This window comes from Drosophila tropicalis, unplaced genomic scaffold (genome assembly GCF_018151085.1).
Source record: "Drosophila tropicalis isolate 14030-0801.00 unplaced genomic scaffold, ASM1815108v1 contig_830, whole genome shotgun sequence".
NCBI classification, from domain to species: Eukaryota; Metazoa; Arthropoda; class Insecta; order Diptera; family Drosophilidae; genus Drosophila; species Drosophila tropicalis.
Genome location: NW_027173322.1, coordinates 507,991 through 533,441, shown reverse-complemented (window position 1 = coordinate 533,441; position 25,451 = coordinate 507,991). Strand labels below are relative to the sequence as shown.

The 25,451-nt window shown below is 38.0% G+C and overlaps 1 protein-coding gene across 2 annotated transcripts in view; it reads left to right on the top strand.

Annotated features, from left to right (window-relative positions):
* The window catches only part of LOC137580198 (uncharacterized), a 393,130-nt gene that overhangs the window by 245,742 nt on the left and 121,937 nt on the right, over positions 1-25,451 (top strand). For both annotated transcript variants that reach the window (XM_068294121.1, XM_068294120.1), the window contains exons 3-4: positions 23,220-23,421; positions 23,517-23,789. In XM_068294121.1, the coding sequence (XP_068150222.1) occupies positions 23,220-23,421; positions 23,517-23,789 (475 nt within the window). The remainder of the gene's footprint in view (positions 1-23,219; positions 23,422-23,516; positions 23,790-25,451) is intronic.

The window sequence follows — 25,451 nt, the reverse complement described above, 5'->3', positions numbered from 1 at the left end:
TACATTTTTTAAACGCTTCTAGTTCAATAACGATTTAGGTAATTATTAAAATTTATGAAACATGCTTTTAATAAAGAACATACTTTTCAGATTAAACCAAAAAATATTCAGTTTTAAAGTTTTTTTTTTTTAAATTATCATTTTTATCACTTTGGGTGCCTCTAGCACCCATGAATCTCAACCGATTTCAAAAATTTTTTGGATTCATAATTTCTGAAGTATTCCCTATCGATTGTATATATCATTTTTCCCAAACGCGATCATGAAAAAACTGATTTTAGCACCGCTATCCGAGCAGAGGCCAAACTGCGCGACGTTTACGGCTAATAGCAACTGTGAGTTCCAGGTATTCTAAAACACAAAATCATCAACTTGTCAGATACAACACACAAAAAGGTCATTCGTGTGGTACGACATGTATCACAAAAATCAGTAGATTTTTGCCACTAGCAGACCAATTAAACGCGCAGTGACCTGTGACGATAATATAAAAGGTTCAGAGCTGACAGCAGTAAGGATTGTCAATCCTATACCGAATCCTGCTGTTGGATAACGTTGAACAAGTGTTCAACGGCCGGGAGTATGTTGGTTTTTAGATTATATAAAATAAGATAATATTAAGACAATTATAATACAGAACAAATGGAAATGTATGTCAAAATAAACCCGAGATATCGATGGCTCATTAGTCAGAAGTAGATCTGAAATGGTCAGCAGTTAACAGTAAAGACCTAGCTAATTAAGCTGCTATGGTTAGCTATTAGCAATAAAGACGTATTTTACTGACCTAACACTATGTCGAACTATGCACTGGTGAGCTCAAATGGATCACAATCACAAATGGAATTTTTCATTGTTTTAGACGACTATGTAACATTTTTTAATGTTTTAGTTTGATTTTTTAACATGATTACAAAAAGAAATCAAGTAAATTTTTATACCCTTGCAGAGGGTATTATAAAATTGATCAGATGTTTGTAACGCACAAAAGTAGACGTTTCCGACCACATAAAGTATATATATTCTTGATCAGCATGAGAAGCTGAGTTGATAGTTGAGTTGTCCGTCCGTCTGTGCGTACGCGTTTTACTCAGCCGTCTTAAAAGCTATCGGGCTGAAATTTGTTTTTTTTGGGTTTTTATTACCCGGCAAAAATAAAGTATAAAAACCATAAGGATCGGACCACTATATCATATAGCTCTACAAGAACTAGAAGAAACATTTTCATAAAAATCGAGTATGCTATGAAATTTACATATGTAATAATATGAGAGTAAAATTGTTTTGTTTGTATATTGATGAATTGAGTTGCAGAAAACAAATTTTGAACATGTAAAATTATTATTACCAAGGACTGCAAGGGTATACAAACTTCGGCATAGCCGATGTTAGCTTCTTTGATTTTTTAAATTTTTTTAGGTTAATTTGAAAAATGTGCTATTGACGAATGATTTTTTTCAAAATTATTTTCAATATTTACATTAATATCTAATAAACTGAACGTTTCGGGACTATAGTTGTTATTTTTCAAATCTTTCCGTGATCGCACGTGTCTCAGTGATGCAATAAGTGGGTCCAAAGAGGCTGCCAGCAGGTTGAAAAGGTCTTCAATTAGTCTAACACGAGAAGTTTTTATTGTATTAGTGTATCTGAACCTTTTGTAGTTTTTGTTTTTACGTTCCTGTGCTTCTTCCGATAGCTCTCCAATTGGTAAACACTGATATTCTATTAAATCCTTTTCGTGAGCCAAAATCCTATATACCGTTGGGGTAAGTTTTTTTGCGGATACAATTCAGTCAAAAGTTGAGCAGTCTTTGAAGTATATTTGGCAAATTTATCACCATTTACCATTTCCTTGCAATTTATAACATTCAAAATAACAGCCACCCTTTTAATGATCTCTTGACTAACACCTGTTATTAAAAATGTCATTTCATCATTTTCAAACCATGTCCTTAAAGGATTTTCGTCTCGGTGATTTGGGCAGTCAACTTTCAGTCCTAGCTTCCGAGAGAATTCAGATTGTATAATCCCCTTCCTACTCTGTATATCCTCAATCTAACAATGTAGAAAGGCATATACATCATTTACATCAGGTAGTATTTGCAAAACAGCATTATGCAATGTTATCATTTAAATACAAAGAAGCTATAGGCAAATACGCATGCGCTCTTCTTCTTCCTTATACCTGTAGCGCATTTTTTAGGCGAGTTTGACTTAGTTTTATGGCTTTCGCATCGCTGTCGCAGGTCTCCGCATATTGGGACCATATACATCTGATAGGTAAATATTTCACATACCTAGTGTAAGTAGTCCGACATTGATCCTAGTTGATCCTTGTTAGTGGTATTCCGCCAAAGTTCAAAAAATGCCAATATTTAGTACATTTTTTAAACGCTTCTAGTTCAATAACGATTTAGGTAATTATTAAAATTTATGAAACATGCTTTTAATAAAGAACATACTTTTCAGATTAAACCAAAAAATATTCAGTTTTAAAGTTTTTTTTTTTTTTAAATTATCATTTTTATCACTTTGGGTGCCTCTAGCACCCATGAATCTCAACCGATTTCAAAAATTTTTTGGATTCATAATTTCTGAAGTATTCCCTATCGATTGTATATATCATTTTTCCCAAACGCGATCATGAAAAAACTGATTTTAGCACCGCTATCCGAGCAGAGGCCAAACTGCGCGACGTTTACGGCTAATAGCAACTGTGAGTTCCAGGTATTCTAAAACACAAAATCATCAACTTGTCAGATACAACACACAAAAAGGTCATTCGTGTGGTACGACATGTATCACAAAAATCAGTAGATTTTTGCCACTAGCAGACCAATTAAACGCGCAGTGACCTGTGACGATAATATAAAAGGTTCAGAGCTGACAGCAGTAAGGATTGTCAATCCTATACCGAATCCTGCTGTTGGATAACGTTGAACAAGTGTTCAACGGCCGGGAGTATGTTGGTTTTTAGATTATATAAAATAAGATAATATTAAGACAATTATAATACAGAACAAATGGAAATGTATGTCAAAATAAACCCGAGATATCGATGGCTCATTAGTCAGAAGTAGATCTGAAATGGTCAGCAGTTAACAGTAAAGACCTAGCTAATTAAGCTGCTATGGTTAGCTATTAGCAATAAAGACGTATTTTACTGACCTAACACTATGTCGAACTATGCACTGGTGAGCTCAAATGGATCACAATCACAAATGGAATTTTTCATTGTTTTAGACGACTATGTAACATTTTTTAATGTTTTAGTTTGATTTTTTAACATGATTACAAAAAGAAATCAAGTAAATTTTTATACCCTTGCAGAGGGTATTATAAAATTGATCAGATGTTTGTAACGCACAAAAGTAGACGTTTCCGACCACATAAAGTATATATATTCTTGATCAGCATGAGAAGCTGAGTTGATAGTTGAGTTGTCCGTCCGTCTGTGCGTACGCGTTTTACTCAGCCGTCTTAAAAGCTATCGGGCTGAAATTTTTTTTTTTTTGGGTTTTTATTACCCGGCAAAAATAAAGTATAAAAACCATAAGGATCGGACCACTATATCATATAGCTCTACAAGAACTAGAAGAAACATTTTCATAAAAATCGAGTATGCTATGAAATTTACATATGTAATAATATGAGAGTAAAATTGTTTTGTTTGTATATTGATGAATTGAGTTGCAGAAAACAAATTTTGAACATGTAAAATTATTATTACCAAGGACTGCAAGGGTATACAAACTTCGGCATAGCCGATGTTAGCTTCTTTGATTTTTTAAATTTTTTTAGGTTAATTTGAAAAATGTGCTATTGACGAATGATTTTTTTCAAAATTATTTTCAATATTTACATTAATATCTAATAAACTGAACGTTTCGGGACTATAGTTGTTATTTTTCAAATCTTTCCGTGATCGCACGTGTCTCAGTGATGCAATAAGTGGGTCCAAAGAGGCTGCCAGCAGGTTGAAAAGGTCTTCAATTAGTCTAACACGAGAAGTTTTTATTGTATTAGTGTATCTGAACCTTTTGTAGTTTTTGTTTTTACATTCCTGTGCTTCTTCCGATAGCTCTCCAATTGGTAAATACTGATATTCTATTAAATCCTTTTCGTGAGCCAAAATCCTACATACCGTTGGGGTAAGTTTTTTTGCGGATACAATTCAGTCAAAAGTTGAGCAGTCTTTGAAGTATATTTGGCAAATTTATCACCATTTACCATTTCCTTGCAATTTATAACATTCAAGATAACAGCCACCCTTTTAATGATCTCTTGACTAACACCTGTTATTAAAAATGTCATTTCATCATTTTCAAACCATGTCCTTAAAGGATTTTCGTCTCGGTGATTTGGGCAGTCAACTTTCAGTCCTAGCTTCCGAGAGAATTCAGATTGTATAATCCCCTTCCTACTCTGTATATCCTCAATCTAACAATGTAGAAAGGCATATACATCATTTACATCAGGTAGTATTTGCAAAACAGCATTATGCAATGTTATCATTTAAATACAAAGAAGCTATAGGCAAATACGCATGCGCTCTTCTTCTTCCTTATACCTGTAGCGCATTTTTTAGGCGAGTTTGACTTAGTTTTATGGCTTTCGCATCGCTGTCGCAGGTCTCCGCATATTGGGACCATATACATCTGATAGGTAAATATTTCACATACCTAGTGTAAGTAGTCCGACATTGATCCTAGTTGATCCTTGTTAGTGGTATTCCGCCAAAGTTCAAAAAATGCCAATATTTAGTACATTTTTTAAACGCTTCTAGTTCAATAACGATTTAGGTAATTATTAAAATTTATGAAACATGCTATTAATAAAGAACATGCTTTTCAGATAAAATCAAAAAATCCAAGATCGATTATTGAAATCGCCCAATATTCTGTTTTAAAGTTGAGCAGTCTTTGAAGTATATTTGGCAAATTTATCACCATTTACCATTTCCTTGCAATTTATAACATTCAAAATAACAGCCACCCTTTTAATGATCTCTTGACTAACACCTGTTATTAAAAATGTCATTTCATCATTTTCAAAACATGTCCTTAAAGGATTTTCGTCTCGGTGATTTGGGCAGTCAACTTTCAGTCCTAGCTTCCGAGAGAATTCAGATTGTATAATCCCCTTCCTACTCTGTATATCCTCAATCTAACAATGTAGAAAGGCATATACATCATTTACATCAGGTAGTATTTGCAAAACAGCATTATGCAATGTTATCATTTAAATACAAAGAAGCTATAGGCAAATACGCATGCGCTCTTCTTCTTCCTTATACCTGTAGCGCATTTTTTAGGCGAGTTTGACTTAGTTTTATGGCTTTCGCATCGCTGTCGCAGGTCTCCGCATATTGGGACCATATACATCTGATAGGTAAATATTTCACATACCTAGTGTAAGTAGTCCGACATTGATCCTAGTTGATCCTTGTTAGTGGTATTCCGCCAAAGTTCAAAAAATGTCAATATTTAGTACATTTTTTAAACGCTTCTAGTTCAATAACGATTTAGGTAATTATTAAAATTTATGAAACATGCTATTAATAAAGAACATGCTTTTCAGATAAAATCAAAAAATCCAAGATCGATTATTGAAATCGCCCAATATTCTGTTTTAAAGTTGCGTTTTTTTTTTTTAAATTATAATTTTTTCCTTTTCACTAAAAATGTCTCAACTTTGGGCGCCTCTAGCACCCATGAATCTCAACCGATTTCAAAAATTTTTCGGATTCATAATCTCTGAAGTATTTCCTATCGATTGCATATATCATTTTTGCCAAACGCGATCATGAAAAAACGTATTTTTGCAACGCTATCCGAGCAGAGGCCCAACTGTGCGTCGTTGGCTCGGACAATGCGTCGATATTGTCGGCGGCGACAATTTGGTACTGAAGGGTAGTTTCCGAACAGAGACAGATGATAACTATACATATTCCATGGAACATTCTCAACAACCAAATCCCAATATACACCCTTCTCCGATAGCAAGCGTAGGTTCCAGGGTACGATTCACTCTCTCAATTTGACCATTAGCCTGAGGGGACCCTATGGCAATCTTCTGTGCAATAATCCCTCCCCTTTAGTTAGATAGTTATGTTATTTGAAAAGGATTGACTTCACTACTTCATAATCATAATTCTGTAGCTCAAGAGCCCATCTCGCAATTCTTGTGATTAATTCAATTCGATTGAGAGTGAGAGTCATCGAATTACCCTCCAAATACCTGCGGACTGCATTGCTATTGCTAAGGTCTCTTACTCGAATCTGTGGTACTTTGATTCTACGTCGGACGTCCGTTTTAAGCAATTAAAAAAAGGGTGCAGTTTTTTGTCTTCTTTCATTTGCATTATCACTGCTCCAAAGCGTAGCGCGCTTGCATCACAATGCAGCTCTACCTCGTCCTTGTGGTTATATATATCCAACACCGGCGGTTCTACTAATTTATCTTTGAGCAACGAAAAACAATACAGTTCTTCTTTTCCAAATTAAACACACTATCTTTCTTCAAAAGGTCATGGAGTGGTTTCGCAAGTAACGTTAAGTTTTTAATAAAACGACGAAAATAAGAAGCCAAGCCCAAGAAACTTCTTACTGTGTGAACGCTTGTTGGTAGGGGAAAGAGGTACAGGGCAGTTATCAAAAAACTTTGTTCAATCTCCCAAAGTAAATGCACAACCTTAACTCGCCAGCTTTCTGATGCATACTCGGACTCACTAGGTCGATCTTCTTCTATAAGGTCCCGTCTAACATGGCCAGCAATTTCCCTTTCTCAGAATATATCAATGGGCGCACAACTGAATGCCTTCGACTTTGTGCTGCCAAATACGCACTCTCGAACAATTGCTCAAACTTTTTCTGGACTTTAAGGTCTAATCTTTCACCAATTTTACAATCAATTCCAGTGTTGAAATACTCGATATTTAATAATTCAAATTCTACCTCGCTTGTAAATTGGACATTAGCAATTTCTCTTCTCTTTTCAAATTTAGTAGATCTAACTCTTTCATTCACTAACAGCTTCATTCCAACTTTTCAAAATGATTTTGTTTCTACCTCCATTCTCTATTTCACTAACAATCTTGCTATAAGTAAGGAAAGTTCCTTCACCATTTCGCTAACAATTTCGCTATAATTTTCCTAAACTATTTCGCTAACAATTATGTTTTTCCCACCTTCAGGGGTACATTAATTTGGGACTTTCCTATTCCCATAACTTTTTTCTTTAACTATTTCATCAACTTTTCTTTCAAAATTTACATAACTAGCTATTTGCAAATCTGTATGGCATCTCTGCAATGACAGGGACTTAAACTCCGACCGCACTCCAAGTTCATTTCCGTCTTCTCTCATTTCAAGTGTAACCATTTTTAAGACATCCAAGTCTAACTTAATATTACATGCTTTCATCAAATCTCTTCCCAAAATTACTTCATGGCTCATAGACTCATTATTAACAATTTTGTAACGATCCTTTATCGTCCCTTTGGATATTTCCAATATCTTTTGGGCTGGGTTCAGCACAACAAAATTTATTTTGTGCCCTGGTGAAATTAGAACTCGTTTGTTTAATTAGTAGTTTTAAAGCAGGTATTTATTTATAATCTTTTTTGCGCTCGGCTGGGTATGACCAATTTCTCTGAAGAAGTCTCGAACTTGGGCAGCGTTGATTATGGTATGGGTTCCTTGCTGTTTGCTCCAGACCTTCTCTTGTTCGTTGATTGGCCTTAGGATAGATCCTATGGCCTTTCTTTCACGTTTCCTGTCGTATCCTGATCTTCTAGGGATGTTATTTCCACCTCGATGCCTTCAGCTGTGTTTGTGAGATGGTCTTTGCGTGCTCGTTGCCTCTAGGACAAATCCCGTGGCCGCTTGCTATGCAACAGGATTTTTCCCAGCGATTGGTATTCGTCAGGATATATAGATCCTGGAATTTCGGCAGTAGGATATATCGTTCCAATCGTCCTTGAGCCGCTTGACTTCTCTCCTTTTATCGCTTGGGCACGGTGTTCTGGTCCTATTCTAAGGACTTGTTGGTTGTCTAATAACTTGAGAGGTTACTCGTAAAGCCTTCTCTGTTATTGTATTTCTCCTTGATCCTTTTCACAGGACTTGTTTTCAGTTGCTTGAGCTTTTAAGGTTACTCGTAAGGCCTTAAAACTCCTTGGTTGATCACGACTTGTTGACTTGATGATTTCCGTGATGGGTGTTGCCTTTACATAAGCAGCTCCCACGGCCTCAGGAATTGATTGGTGTAGTACCGCTATACAGCTGGTACTTTTCCATCGGCCCTCTGCTTTCACCCACGCATTTCTTGTTGCTATGTGTGGTGAAAGTCCCGCAAATCATTGGCGCGGATATGTCCACTTTCTTTGCGGCTGCGCGCCCATCCGTTGCTTGTCCTTGTCTCTCTCCCTTGCCCGCATAGCGTCCTAGTCGCTCTGCCGGCTTCTGTCCCTTTCTCTCTTTTGCGGCGCCTTCCCATTGGCAGCCCAACTCCTCTCATAGATTTCATAATGCCTTATCTTCTTTGCCGACGCTGCCGTTGTCCGTCGCTTCCCCTGATCCATTAGTCATACCAGCTTTGCTCTTTTCTCAAATATAAGAACCTACAAATTCAACTATACATCTGTACTATAATTAACTTAGTCTATGTTTTATATTAATTAGTACGATTATTTTACATGCTAGTATCTTTTTTAATCACATCGCGCATAATTCATCCACCAGATATGGGCTTTTCTATTGAGAACAAGTCGAATGAACATTGGTTTATTTCCCCTTCTTCGACTTGTATATTCCCCTCACATACCTACAAGCCGACCTCGCTTGCATTTGTCTCGGGCACGATGCACCCCGCACCCGTCTCCTGGGTTTGCTTAGCCCCCACTTTTGCTCTCTTTGAGCTTCGGTTTCGCCCGATCTCCACAGGCTCGGCTCTGATGAGAAGAGCAGTCAGAGAGCACCTGCATTAGCCACCGGTACTCTCTCTCTCGTATACGCATAGTGTACGTGTGTCTGCTCTCCCTCATCTCGCTCCATGGACCACACGCATGCTAGACAAGTGCATGCATTTCTCTTATTATCTTTCCCACTCTGCGCTTTTGAGTCTCGATATGAGGCCAATGCCCTCAAGATTCGTCTCACTCGCGCTTTCGTTTTTTGGGTGTAACCGATTTTCTGGGTTACGCCTCCCACTCATCTTACCGCTTGGACGAAATTTGTCAGCGGTTGCTTGTGGTTCGATTGGCCAAACTCGAGTTTGATCGTATATCAACGCTCTCGAGGAAGACGGACGTGTTTTTTTAAGCTCCCGCGTTTTTAACTGATTTTATAATTTTTTTAATTTTGTTTTATCGGCATCGCTATCGAAAATTATATTTAATTATTAAATCTAACTTGCACCATATCACTTGTTTGTGTTTTTGTTTTTAATATTTTTAAAAGCTTTAATTCTGTTTATAACCTTTGTTGGTTTTTTTTTTTCTTTCTCTCTTTCCCATCTTAATCACATTTTTTATTTGCTTTCTTGCAAATTACAAGATACGCTCATTTGTTGTTGTCTTGCAATTTCTGTGAGTTCTTGATGCAGTATTTTTGTTATTGTGATTTCCCGCGCTCGCTCTCTTTAGCCTATTTTTTTTTTCTCTCTCGTTTTCGTTTCACTCGTCGCCGTTATTCGCGCTCATACTGCAGTCTGTTGTGTGTCTGTAATTTAGACTCTATATCACTTAGTCAGTGCTCTCTTTCCCTTTTAACACTTGTGCACCGTCAATATCTCGCCTTCTTATTATTTCTGGACCTCAGAGTGAGTTATATATTTTAATACCAAAACATTTCTCATTTTTATTTGTTTTGTTACTAATTCATCTTATTAACTCATAATGCCTGTCTGTTCGATTAAAAATTGTTTGCAGCCCGCCCCACCCCTGAATAGTTTTATTTACTGTTGGTTGTGTAAAACTACAGTACATGTTAAGTGCGCCGGCTTTACATGCGGGGTAAAGGATCATTTAGATCAAAAAAAGGGTATTAAATGGGGATGTCAGTCATGCCGGATCGTGGAAGATGAAATGGAACTTTTGATGCGGCAAACAAAGGATAACCTGATGAGTCTGTCCGCCAGTTTTCTTAAACTCTCGCAAGAGTTTAAAGCTGTCGAGTCTCAGTTTAGTAGTTTAACGATACTGACTGAGTCTCGAAAGCGTAAGAAGGCGGGAGAACAGACTTCTGATTTGTCCTTGTGTTTGCCGGTCTCCACATCTATATCGGTTCCGACCCCTTCTCAACCAATGCAAACTCCAATTCCGCAGACGATGTCTGTGGTGTCCGTTTTGTCTGGGCAAGAATCTACACCCATGGATTTTGCCGATAGGGATTCTAGCGATAGTAGTGCCGGAGTGCCACTAGTTGCAACTGATGCTACAATTAATGCGGTAGCTGATGCAATACCTGCAATGCCGAAACCATTGGTTGGAGTGCCACCTTCATCTTTTAAAATCATTCTTCCAATTGAGTTCTTTGACTGTATCTGCAGTTCTAGCTTCTGGCCGAAAAGCTTAATTGTGAAGGAGATTACATCCAAAAAAAGGAAGACACGGGTCCAAACAAGGACTCCTTCGCCATCTATTCCTCTTACTTCCTCATCTATTCCCACACCTTCCTTATCTATTCCTTCTTCTACTCTATCAAAAAACTAACAACTTCCTTCTCTGTCGGCTATCAGAATGTCAGAGGCCTTAATACTAAACTTACTAAACTCTTTGAAGATAGTCTGTCTTTTGATTTTGACCTAATTGTCTTTACTGAGACTTGGTTAAAACCTGACGTTTTTGACGCCACAGTTTTACCCTCTAATTTCAATATTTTTAAACGTGATCGTACTGATCGTAGGGGTGGTAGAGTTCTTATTGCTGTAGAGTCCGCCCTATCATCGGGTCTGATAACAATACCTGTCTCAAGTAGTATCGAATTTATATGCGTTAAGGTATCTTTTACTCGTTTTTCCATGTTACCTGTTCTTACATTCCGCCCCAATCGGAATGGCCAACCTACTTGCTACACTTAGATTCTATTAAATTTATACTTGAACTACTTTCTGACTTATTAATTGTCCTTGGGGACTTTAACCTGCCCACTATGACTTGGTCAACACTTAATGGTAGCAAAACGTTGCTGCCCTCTGGGTGTCACGATTTTATTGATGGTCTGCTTGAGCTTTCCTTGGCCCAGCTGAATTCGATTTCTAGTACGTCCTTCAGATTTCTGGATCTGATTTTTAATTCTGTTTTTGTGAAGTATCTAGAACTAGTCCAATGGTGTGACCAGAGGATAGTTATCATCCAACTTTAGAGTTATCTATTGAGTTTGTTAGCCGCGAGCCCATCTCCCAGTGTGATCCTACGGTACGCACCCGATGTTTTCGGAAGACTGACTTTGTTGTACTAAACAATGCCTCTCTTAATACCGATTGGACTAATTTATACACTGGTACGGATATGAATTCCGCCATTTCTTTACTTTATACTACTGCTCCTGTGGTGACCATGGTTTACGCGGGGATATAAAGTATAAAGTATAAAGTCACGGGTCTATCATCGGATCTTTCTCGTTACTTGGTTGCTAAATCGAATTTTATTGTTTCTAATTCTAAATGCTATAATAATTACTTACAACGTTGCAAGTTGCAATTCTCCGAAAATCCTAAAGAGTTCTATAGTTTCGTAAACTCAAAGCGAAATTCTAACTCCTTTCCATCGTTTGCAGTTTTTAATAATGATTTGGCCTCTTCTGATCATTATATTTCTAATTTATTTGCTAACTTCTTCTCGACTACCTACATATCCACTAAGTACAACTCTAGTCAGATATATCCATATCCTGTAACGAAATCCAACTGCATTCTTAATCCTATTATGACGATTAGGCCGGTATACTCACAGGGCCCAGACGGTATTCCCGCTTGTGTCGTGAGGTTCTGTGCGGAGTCATTGTGCTCGCCTTTACTTAAGCTTTTTGAGTTGTCCGTTACACTGTCCGAGTTTCCAACTAGATGGAAGGATTCGTATATTTTACCTCTTCACAAATGTGGCAATAAATCCGACGTCACTAATTACAAAGGAATTTCTAAATTGTCAGCGATACCTAAACTGTTTGAGAAAATTATGACGTCTCAAATATAGCATTTATGTAAATTTATTTTATCGCCATATCTGCATGGGTTTGTCAAGAATAGGTCACAACTAACCTTTTCCAGTTTACATCTTTTGTACTCCAAGGTTTTAAGAAACAAAAGCAAACTGATGTTATATATACGGATTTCAGTAAGGCTTTCGATTCTCTAAACCATGCCTTACTATTGCATAAGCTGAATTTAGTTGGCTTTCCGGATGCTCTGCTTGCTTGGATTTCACAATATCTAAGCAATAGGAGGCAGAGGGTTCCTTTTTGGTCCTCTCTTTGTAAGATCATTTGTGTTGAATCGGGAGTCCCACAGGGCAGTCACTTTGGCCCATTACTATTCACTTTTTTTATTAATGATCTCCCCACCGTTCTTTTAAATTCCAGAGTTCTTATGTATGCCGATGATGTAAAAATCGCTAATCGCATCGTAGACTCTCTCTCATGTCATACCTTGCAAGCTGACCTGACTGCTTTTCAGGGGTGGTGTAGGGCTAACTTGTTATCTCTAAACTATTCTAAGTGCAAAATTATGTCTTTTTATAGAGGTTCTCCACAATTAACGAGTTACTTTTTAAATAATTTCCCGTTAGAAAGAATTAATAATACTTCCTTGGTTGTAAAGATTTGGGGATCTTAATAGACCACAAACTTAGTATTAATCAGCATATTTCGACTACTGTTAGTAGGGCTAAGAGTGTTCTTGGCTTTATAAAGCGCTGGTCGAAGGAGTTCTAGGATCCATATACTACCAAAATACTTTTTACTCCAACTGATCCAACTGTACAACTTCCATCTTATTCTAGTCGACTTCAGTTAAGTAACCTTCCTTCATTAACTAATCGTAGAACTTTGCTTGGTGTAACTTTTCTTTACAAACTTTTGAATGGTGAGATTGACTCTTCCGAGCTGTTGAGCCAAATTAACATTTTTGTTCCATCTAGAAGGACTCGCTTTCACACCGATTATACTTCCCACTTGCACAATTAACTTTTCTCTGCATGAACCTTTTCTTACACTATGTTGTGACTTCGACAGACATCGCTTCCGAGTGTAAAAACTGCTTTCTTGTCCTTCCCCGCTATCTATCCTGTTTTCTTTTTATATGTAACCTATTATCTTTTTACATTTAATATTTTCTATTTCTTTAGTTTAATGTATGTTTATAACTGTAATACGCCTTTACCCTTAGGTCGGAGTGGGTAGAGGTTGTAACGTAACTTTACTTAGGGTCATGTGTAACAGGCCCGGGCCTGGTGTCATATGGGCCACTTGTTCGTACTGCGACTACATCTACATATATATCGTATGCTTTGATTGAGTTCGACCGGTCCCAATGGTGCATGCGTGTATTTCGTACGCTTTGATCGTGACTCCGATGGTTTGTGTCTCGACTGTATCTTTTATCTGGTATATTATTGCAGCGTTTGTATTGTGTTGCTGCTTACTTGTTGTGTGGGACATTATTATTACCTATAATGTTCCTCACAACTTTTAAATGAAAGAATACCTTTATTTCAATTTTGAAAACAGAACATTTTACTTTTCTATAAAAATAAAGTGGACTCTTATTTAATACTTATTATTTATGAGTAAGTGAAACTAACTGTATCTTTTCTGGTAGACAAGAGATTTTAATAAGTGAAACATCGCTCCCTGAGTCTATGAAGCATGCTGTAATTAAGTAAGTATTAGTTAGAGTTTCAAAAAAAATCTTAACATATCTTACGTTGTCGCACCCCTTAGCTAACTTCTTTTTATTAAGTGGACATTTAGCCACCCAGTGATACAACGTACCGCATCCGAAGCAGGACCCTGGCACTCTGTCAGGTTTCTTGCAGTCCTTGCTCATGTGGCCCTTTGTATTACAGTTGTAGCAACGGACATCTTTTTTGGAACGTCTGCCAGTAGCAGCCCCCCTCGAGCTTTTCTTGCTGCTTGCTGTACCGGTAGCTGAATGCCAGAAAATGCACGGCGTAATTCTGCAATGCCCTTGAAACCTTGAATCTGCGCTTGGATGCGGAGTCCCCCCCACAGGAATCCCTTCAATGAATTTGTCTACTTGTTCGTCTTCACTGAGGTGGATAGCGTCTGACAACCTGGCCTTCTCGGCGATGTAGCTGACGAACTTCTCATTTTCATTTGCTTGAGACACCGTTTTTCGGAACGACTCGACAAGCTGCTCACAGATGTTGCCCATGGGTTCCAAAATGAGCGTACCATTGGCATGTAGCCACTCATAAACCCGTCTTTTTAGCTTGAACACTAGGAGCATGTGCAATTGTACACCTTTGGTTCCGTATTCACCGCTTATATTTGTCAGTTGCGTGACCCATTTCTTTTCACACGAGTTCCCAGTAAATTCCGACAACGCTTCCTTTGCTTCCTTGCCTTTGACAATTGTGGTGGCAGCAAATTGCACAATTTTTTAGGAAGACTTCTGCGTTGTTGTCTCATTTGTGATCTCTTACAGTTGACAGTTACTCTCGTCTGTTCTGTACTTGTACTTTCCTTAAACAAGCTCCTCGTCGTTCTACTTTTTTTTTCAAATGTATTTTTGTATTTTAGCAAAGAATCGAATTACAAACGATCTTAACAAAGCTTTTAACTTAACATAATGTAATACGCTAAACAGCTACTACTAACAGTGAATTTTAAATTTTATTTACATAAATCTATATTTTTAGTGGTTGTATGTCTTATATTTATTTAGTTATACAAATCAGTCAGCAACTTAGCGTATCATTAGCCTGTGGATGGTCCTTTGGCACGCAAGGGGTCTAGCCAGCCGGTTTGCATGTGTCTGCAGCCTGTCATTGTACCTGCTGGTGTAGCGATTTATTTGATCTTCTACCGTTTCCACGCCAAGATCGTGGTGTAGTGAGGCGCCTCGGATAAACGAAAAGTTTGAAAAGTTTGTACATTTTTTCGATTGGAATCTGCAGCCCTCCCCCAAATTTGGACTCCATATCTCCAAGTAGGAGCTATTATGGCATTATATAGTGCCTGTTTGCATCTTAGTATCAATTTGCTTTTGCCATTTGTCAGCCAGTTTAGTTTCGACCATTTGATTCTGCACGTTTTTAAAAGCTCCGATGTGATCTTTAAAAGTAAGGCGTTTTTCTAGGACTACTCCCAGGTATTTTGCCTTTGCTTCTGTTCTTTCTCAGGCCTGGGTATACCAGATGTATACACCGGGTATAGTAAAGGGCCGAGAACACTTGCTTGAAGCACGCCAGCAGCCACATCATGGGCACTGAAGACTAGAGATCTTACTTTTACTTGAAACTTTCTGAGTTCCAAGTAGGAGCGAAGAATAAAGTAGATAGGTGCAGGCAGCTTTCTCTTCAGTTTTGCAAGAAGGCCAGACTCTTTCGAATGCTTGCTTTACATCTAAAAATACTCCATTTCAATATTTTTTTCTGTCAAACGCTGTCAGAATATGATTTACAACTCTGTACACTTGTTCCACAGTGCCATGTGCCTTTCTAAGTCCCAACTGGTAATTCGGGATGAGTTGCATGTTTGAAATTTCAGTAATTCGAGTCACCATTACTTTTGAAACACAAGGTAGTAAAGAAATTAGGCGGTATGATTCTGGTTATTATGATAACCCAAGCAAGTTTCCACTGTGTTGGATCTCGTTAAATGTGGCAGATCCAGTCATGGCCGGGAGATTTGTGATTTGGCAAACCTTATCCTTATGACCTCTTCTAATCCTATGGGATTTATTGGAAGACTCATTTGCGAAGGCATCTCTAATTCATCAAGAGTTTCCTCAACTACTACTGGGTCACCAATAGGGAAGGACTTATTTTCTAAATGGTCAGCGAGTACTGATGCTTGTTAATCATCCGATCTACAAAAACGTCCCAGTGGATGCCTAATGGGGACTATTATCATCAGCGGCCGCTTTAAAAATCTCGCAGCCTTCCATAGAGTATCCAGAATCTACAGTATAGTCCATAGCTTCCAGTCCAGAATCACCGGTCAATTTTCAGAAGACCACAAGGAGAGATATTTGGGGAGATACATGGTCTCACTTCCATTTCGAGACCTAAACAACATCAACCTCGGGCACTCCAGACCAGGTGCAATGGCCCAGTTCCCGAAAAACGAGGGTCGTCTCCTAAAGAATATTCCGGGCGAAACTGATTACTACTCCGTTATTCAAGAGTATTTGGACTTCTGCCGCATGCATCAGGTGCCATTTGACGGCAGTAATAACAATTTTTATTGGCCACACCATGTAGTTTTTAAGCCCGACAGCACCACATCAAAATTACGGGTTGTCTTCAACGTCTCAAGCAAATCCACAAGCAGAGTAAATATTAATGACAATCTTTACCCTGGTCCGGTAATTCATCTCTTCATCATCATCTGATCTCACTACTCAGATTCTCAAGTGGCGTTTTTTCCGAGTAGTTTTCAATGCCAACATCACAAAAATGTACCGGCAAATTAAGGTCGATCCAGTTCATACGCCATTTTATAGAATCCTGTTCCGAAATAAAGAGGGTGAACTTGGTGATTGCGAGCTTAATACTGTCACTGTTGGCATTAACTGTTCTCCGTTCTTAGTCATCAATTCCACGGTGGGTTTTTCATGATCTGAGTTCCGAAATCCAATTCCATTGTTTTTGTGATTCTTTACAGTGGGCTTATGGTGCCGCGATTTACTTGGGCGGTAGCAACGATCACGGCATGTCGCACCGTGTCGCGTCGTGGAAGTCCCAGTCAAAACGCTGTCATGGCCCCGCCTTGAGCTATGCGAAAACACGCTCCTAGCTACACTGTTTCCACAACTTCCAGTTAAAAATGCTAAAGCGTTTTTTTGGTCAGATTTAACCTTCGTACTATCATGGTTAAAAAAGTGTCGGGAACTTTCAAATTACTACTCCGGGGAAATGACCTCTAGTGAGACAAGTCAAGTACTCCAGGTGTTGATCCAGGTCACTCAGCGTTAATACTTCACAACAGAACATAGGTGTCTACAGCAGAAGAAATCTCTGCCCACGTCTAGGGCCATGCTCAATTTGAATCCGTTCGTTGACGCGTCAGGTGTGATCTGAGCATGTGGGTGGGTGCAACAAGCAGCGTCCCTCAGTTACTATGAGCGTAACCCCATCCTACTGCCAGTCGAAAGTCTATTGTCCCGGCTGCTGGTGCTTTTCACGCATTAGATCTCTTTGCATGAGGGAAGTCAACTGGTAGTCCGTCTCACCCGACAGATATGCTGGATTCCAAGACCTCAGAATCTTGTAAAGCCTGTGGTCAATTCATGCAAGGTGTGCGTCATCTATAAAAGAAGGCTTTAACCACAGCTAATAAGCACTCTTCTGCCCCAGCGAACTACTTTTTCACACCACTTTGTGTGTTTCGCCACCAAAGCCATTCACCTTGAGGCAACTTCGAACCTGAGTACGAAAACGTTATTGGCAGCATTTCCTCGGTTTGTATCGAGACGAAGGTGTCCCCAGCAAGTGCAGTCCGACAATGGTAAAAATTTCGCAGGCGCGTCCAGAGTTCTTGAAAAAGTTTTCTTAAGGTCAACCCAGCGGAGAATGTCTTCCCACTATAGCCATCAAAGGTATACTTTTTAGGAGTTCTCAACTCTGCTGACTAAAATCGACGCTTGACTGAACTCGTGGCTGATTTCTCCTATGTCTTAAGACCCCACCGATTCTTTGGCTTTGACCCCACAACCTGAAATCAAGAACCATGTTCCATCTAACATTAACCGATGGCAGCGTCGGAAGGCCATGAGTCTGCATTTCTGCACCCAGGGGAAAGATGAATATCTGAAGGAGTTACATAAGTGGAATAAGTAGATTCCTACCAAAAATCTTGACGTAGGCGATCTTGTGGTCCTCAAAGACGACAGCCTTCCATTGGAATCCCGGTAGTGACGGCAATGTCCGTGTCGTCGATCAGCTCACCGTTCGCGGTGTTGTAAAACGACCCGTCGCGAATATGTTCTTTCTTCTGGAGGAAACTCTCTACGTAAAACTGCAATAGCGTCCAACTGGTCCTTCCCCTAAATATCAAGGGTCGTGCTGCCATTAGTTATGTGTGTTGTAAAGTCCTAGATTAGATTTGAACAGAATTTTTTATGAATATGTCTGGGCGCCACGACTTGTTCACTTCACTCATGTTTTTTATAGTTTCCACTTTACACTTTTCACTTTCACTGTTAATCATCTTTTTACAGGTCCTAACTTTATTATCTAAATCAAGTACATTTCATCTCTCTCTTAGTTTAACGTTTCTTCTCAATTTCATTTTCTTCATTTATTATTTATAACTTATCAAACTTTACAATAGTGTAGAGCCTTCTACACCTTATCATATCTTATAAAATATGGTATTAGTGTAGTTCCTTTAACACAATACTGTCACATCTAAAACCCGCTTCTGAGAATGTCGATTTTAAATCTCATTACCCAGTAGAAGTTTGTAGATGGAGAACTGCCAGGAAGGCTTAGGCGGGGGAGTGCGACTTTCGGGACCAATAGAAATGCGAGACTCGTACGTTTAGGTAGATAACTAATATAAATTTGATAAATAATTGAGACTTAACAATATAGAGACGTTTGTAAAGCGATGTCGTTGGATTTTTTCGTGATGGCCGTTCGTTACCACCGATCATTGGAGCTTATTCGTTCGCACCTTTCCTTCTCAACGTTTATTCGCCAACTACTTCTTCTTCATTTATCGATAACACCAGGGGTGGAGCATAACGTCGCTCACCCAGGGCTGAATCATTATATTCATAAACTGTCTGGTGACAGCTCGGCCAATCCTGCATTCGGGTCGCCCTCGATTCGAGTATCTTCGTCGTCAGATACATCCAATTCAGGAATATTTGAACACCAGGGTTTCATCTTATCCGAGGAGTATACAGAACAGTATTTACGTCCTGTAATCTGTATGCCGGGGATATCTTTGATTGCATAACGATCGTTTCCAAGGTCTTTGACGACTTATAAGGACCTCGGTATCGTGGTTCCAGTTTACGTGATTCGCCTGTCGCGGCTGGTTTGTTCTCGAGATACAGTCCTTCAAGTACTTCCTCAGCTTTGGAAACCAAAATCGTTTTTGAATTCTCTCCATGGTTTTATCAAGACCAAAGTGTCCGACATCATCATGGCAACTTTTAACAACGCGCCATCTAACTGCTTTTGGTACAAGAAACGCAATAGTGTTTTCCGTTTTTCGATAAAGGCGATGATTTTCGATGACATAATCAGTACGTAGCTGCTTCAGTTGATCATTGTGACGATTTACCTTCAGTACTGCGATTATTTCGGCAAGTATTTTATCCTGTAGTTGCATGGTTAACAACCAATCGTCGATTTCCGAAATTATGGTCCGAACAAATTTATCTAGCGATCCTTCCGGAATTTCCGGAATAAATTTGGAGCACGGCTCAACGCATCTACATAAGTCATTTTGCTTCCATCTCGATGAACAAATTCACAGTCGTAATCCATTATTTTCATCCACCAGCGCGCCACCTGTGGAGTGAGTTCCTTATTCGTTTTAACCTTAGCAATAGCGGAGGAATCGGTCATCAGGCGAAATGATTTTCCCAAAAGGTGCACTCTGAACCTTTGGAGTGTTTCTACTACTGCAAGCGTTTCTAATGCGTAACTGTGGTATTTACTCTCAGCGTTAGTACAGTGTCGACTAAAACAACAAACGGGACGCCAATCATTGTCATTATGTAACTGCAGCAAAACTCCTGCTAGGCCTAAAGCACAAGCATCCATGTGTACTTCGTCTTTAGCCGAAAAATCGTAAAGAGTGAGAACAGGCTCGCTACATAGTTTTTCGAATAGTTCGATAAATGCATGTTGTTGGGATTCTCCCCAAATAAATGTATTCGCCTCCGTTTTACATAGAAGTTCTGTTAAAGAACGTGATATTAATGAATAATTTTCAATAAATTTTCTGAAGAAACCTGTGAGACCAAGGAATCTTCTTACTTCTCTAACGCTTGTAGGTATTTTAAAGTTTTTAATTGCGCTTACTTTACATTTGACAGGTTTTTTTCCATCTAAAAGGCATTCTGTTGTATTCATAATGTCCGTCAGCTGTAACAAACGCCGTGTACTGTTTGGACGATTCACTTATCTCGATTTGATGGTAACCCATACGTAAATCAAGTTGCGTAAAAAAGACGTTTCCAGCTAGTTGAGCAAATTGCTCTTTCATGTTTGGCATAGGAAATGGAATTTTGACCGTGATACTGTTAAGGCGATGGTAGTCGACGCAAAGACGATGTTCTCCATTCTTTTTATCTACAATGACGATTTCCGAGACGTACGGCGAATCCGAAGGACGAATTATATCGTTTTCCAGTAGCTCAGATAAGATATTCGTAACAATAGGTCTGAGCGCAAACGGTGTTCGGTATGGTTTCGTATAACATGTAACGTTTGATGTTAAAGCGATTTCCATTTTCGATATTGAGCATTTACCTAATTCGTTGGTCTTCTGCGCGAAACAAGCAGCATTATCTATTACGACTTTTTCCAATTCCTCGGTTTCGGAATCCGTTCGATTTTGAGTCGTTTCTATTTGGCGTATGTTTTCGATAAAACATTTGTTTCCGTGAATAATTAGTTTATTGCCATCCCGACAAAGAATATCCTTACCCAATAAAACGTTTTCAGATATTAAGTCATTTTCCACTACAAGGATTTCGACTTCGTGACCTATCTTGTCAACAACGATCTTCGCATTTAGTTTTTTGTTACAGAAGAATTTTCCTCCTTCAAATTCATTTAGTGTTATTGCACATCGTTGCAAAATGCCTACTTTTTTCGGCAAATGATTTTCGAATCAGAGTACGTGTACTACCTGGATCGACGAATGCGTTTGTCTCGTTTCCGTTAACTGAAATAAATTTACAGATATCTGAGTTGATGTTAGAGTCAATATTATTTCAGGACAGTTGGTAGAATCGTGTTTAGTACGATTACAATGAGTACATCGAGGCTTACGCTGTGGATCAGGACAATTTGACGAATAATGTCCCAATTTTATCTTTTCTTTGAGTGTTCGTTTTATTACGGATTGACTTGACTTCTGCGTATTACCGTTAAACTCATGTTTATTTTAATAACTATGTGGATTATATTTGATTTCGTTATGAGCCGAATAGGCTTGTATATCTCGTAAAAGTTCGTTACATGAGGTGTAGTGGTTTGGTATCTTGCGCTTAAGATCGTAATCGTTGATGCCGTTTATAATATGTGTTACAATTGCTGAATCAGATAACTCACCCTTTTTACCAATGGCTAGCATTTTATAAAAATAATCTTGTGGTGATTCCGTTGTTTCCCGTTTGGTTTTTAGCATTTTTAAATGAACATCAGCTGCGTTGCTGATACATGGGAAGTCGTACAGTAACCCAGTAACGAGCTGCACTTTGCATCTTTTGTTGAACTGTCGTCCCAGTTATATGCGTTTTTCAGAGTTTCCACACGTTTAACAAACTGATGCGAATTCAATGATTTTACGGACGATGGATTAAATTCCGGAACAAGAGCTATAATTTCGTTTATGCTTCCAGTTGACGTTGTCTTGTTGGCATTATTGTTGTCTCTTTCACTTTCTTGTATGTTCGTTGATTTTTCGTTTCGCTTATTCGTCTTTCGTTCTCGTTTCCACGATTTCGTTCATGCACAGGACGTACACTATTACACTTTTCGAGTTTCTCATGCCACGCTATTCTACCGCGTAAATTGCGCGTTACCTTTTTCTTCACACACTTCTACTTATCAAAAATATCAGTTCCTTTTCTCACACTATCCAAATTATGAAAATTGGATACCATCCCACGTCTGAAAATTGTCACATCTAAAACCCGCTTCTGAGAATGTCGATTTTAAATCTCATTACCCAGTAGAAGATTGTAGATGGAGAAGCTGCCAGGAAGGCTTAGGCGGGAGAGTGCGACTTTCGGGACCAATAGAAATGCGAGACTCGTACGTTTAATATAAATTTATTAACTAATTGAGACTTAACAATAGTCAATATATTGGATTCCGAAACTGAAAAAACTAGTTAAAGGCAAGGCTTGCGTGATCCCCAAAGGAAGGTTACCATACAGCTATCTGGCACTCTTCATTTGCACACCCTTGCAAATTTTTTGCTACTCCTTCCTACATAAAGCCGTCAAATTAAAAAAACATTTTAACCAAAAAAATAGAATGTTTGCGAAATAGAATGATCTTAACATAAGAAATGAAGAAGTTATTAATCACAGTCACTTTTTACCACCGTTTGTTTCTATGGAGCTCACCCGATCTTGATTAAAATTTAGTAAATAGATAGGTTAAACTGAAAAACATACATTTTTATGACAAAGTAACATTCATTTCATTCATTCATACATTTTTATGACAAAGTAACAAAGTTATTCATAAAAGTCCCTGTTTTCGACCGATCCTTTCTATATAATATAGTTACCCGATCTGGATCAAATTTGACCCAGCCGTTTATAAACTCACTAATATTCAATTTCACGACAACACCTTTAGAAAATAGCAAATTTATTGAGAAAAGTCACTGGTCGTGACTTTGCCTTTTGCACGGGAGCTATATGATCCGGCTAAATCCGAGAAATACTAACTGTACAGTATATATTTACAAGCATAAGTATATATGTACATACAAAATTTCAACCCTGTAGCTCTTACGGTCTAGGAGGAGTTTGTGCTGACCTACACGGGTATAATTCCATTAAGAAATTTGGCTTAGTTATTCGTTTTGAAAAATAAATGATTCGAACACTTTCTCATCGGTTGAGGAGAATTCTATCTTCACCAATATGCATACATTTACATTATATAACGTTTTTGCCACGTGAGTGAATTATTGTTTCAACGAGCACTATGGCTTTACAATATTAAGATTAAAATAGAATAGATCTTAAAAATAAATGTCAAAATTTAATAATTTTTTCTCTGAGGTATACATTTATCTAAAACTGATTAATTTTTATTTTGATAGAAATCGCGCCCTACAAACCAAAAGATAATAGTTTCACCGTAGGATTGCAGGTAACTGATCGGGCCACTCATCAGGTGATGAGTCGTATATTCTACATGTTTTTGAAATATGTGCTGAACCACAAAGAAGTCGAAATTGTTTCGCTCAGTCTATTAAATATTTCCAGTCAATTAAGTCCTTGGTATACTTTGGATTCTGTAAGGTAAGCTCATGAGCTTCTCTCTATGGTCAAACAGAAGTGTTTTACAACAGTCATTGTAATTAACATTTGATAAACAATTATTTGTGTTTTTTCAGGCGTTATGAAGCCTATCATGGCATAAATATGATCAATTTAGAAGTTTGGATGCCCTACACAACTTTTAAAGATAAACCAGAAAATATTTCAGATGCTGGAGTTTCAATAACTCCCGGTAGATTTAGTTGGTTTGTTCCAAGATCACAAATTTCGCCAAATACAAGTACTTCGCGCAGTTTGCATTTTGAAGTATTCCAAAACATCAGTCATGAAAATTATAATCTATATATCTTGGAAGATGATATTATAACGGAATTAGTTGATGATAAAAGGTAAGAACATACATATTTAAATTAAAATGAGACGAAGCTGTTCGTTTCTTTTACGGTACTCTTGATATTTGTGTGCCTCTAGCCAGAAAAAGTTGGTATCTACGTTGTACAACAAATATACACTTGAAAATAGGTTATAATTATTTTGGTCAGAAGAGATATTTATTTCGGGTTTAAAATTTATATTTCTTATAAATAATCACGCTCTTATAAGCGCGGAAATATCTTTCGGCACATACCTAAACACACGCGTCCCGTCTCTGAAAAGATTGTATTTGACTGAACAAGGTTTTAGTTTTATAATTTTGGTGACACAATTTTAAAATATCATCATAGTTGGTAAATATTTAATATAAACCAGAGGGCTGGGGCTAACTTTGACCGCATCAAAGTTTGTATACCCTTGCATTTTTTGGTAACTCTTTCATTACCTATAGTCATCAATATGGAAAAACGATTTATCTAAAAAGGCTTACGTTTATAAAATAATGGTCTACAATCTTAGCATAGGGAATAACGATAATATTGATCAAAGTCACTGTTTATCAAATTCGGAACTCTCATTAACATATACATTTATTAAACTAACAGATATGTAATTTTAAAGCTATCGCGTCAGAAGTACCGAAGTTATTTACAAAAGTCACTGTTTTCGATGTATGGGAGCTATTCGGAAATGCTTCATTCTATGCGTTGCACATCTCTGACCAAAATTAATATACCGTTTTTGCAAGGGTATAAAAAGCTAAGAAATTTTGCCAGGCAAGTTATGGAGAAGTGGAAAAAGCAGAATTGGAACAGGAGATTTTTGAAAAAATTTAACTCAGAATGGTAAAATTGTATTTATCAACTTAACAGACAAAGCCAATACATGTGGACGTCTTTTTTTATACTATACACCCATAGGGTGAAATGGAATATTAACGTAGCCAAAATGTGTGTAACAGGCAGAAGGAAACTTCTCCGACCATAAAAAGTATATATATTCTTCATCATGATCAACAGCCGAGTCGATCTAGCCATGTCCGTCCGTCCGTCCGTCTATATGAACACGCAGATCTCGGAGTATAACAGCTAGAGACATTGGTTTATATTTTCGTTTAGTTAGCGCTCAGAAACTAATTGTACTTTTTGCCACGCCCCCTTCCGCCCCCGGAATTTACATAAAACTGATTTTCTTAAAAACTACCGACATCAAATTTGGTATGTAAACTAGCTTTATAGAATCGCAGATATTGGTTATTTAAAAATTTTGCCACGCCCACTTCCACCCCCAAAAATTAAACAAAACTGATTTTATCAAAAACTAACAAAGCTAAAGTCACCAAATTTAGTATGTACACTGGCTTAGTATGCGCGAATTACCATCGGGAGCTAGATGGTTTGAATGATGGTGTGTGAGATGTGTGTGTATTTAATTTTTCCCCGAATAACTCAAACGTCTGTTCGATTCAAATGTTAAAACAGAAGTGTCTTTTATTAATAAGGGTTTTGGGTCTCTACATTTTGTCTGTATTTGTGTGTCTGTTACAATCGATGTGTGTATGTATGTTTTATGTATTTATCATCATCTTATATAAATCATAAATCGTTCTGGGAACAGGAAAGAGTCGATGCCACGTCTTCTTTCCTGGGTCTCGTTCCCCAATTTAGTGACCAGGG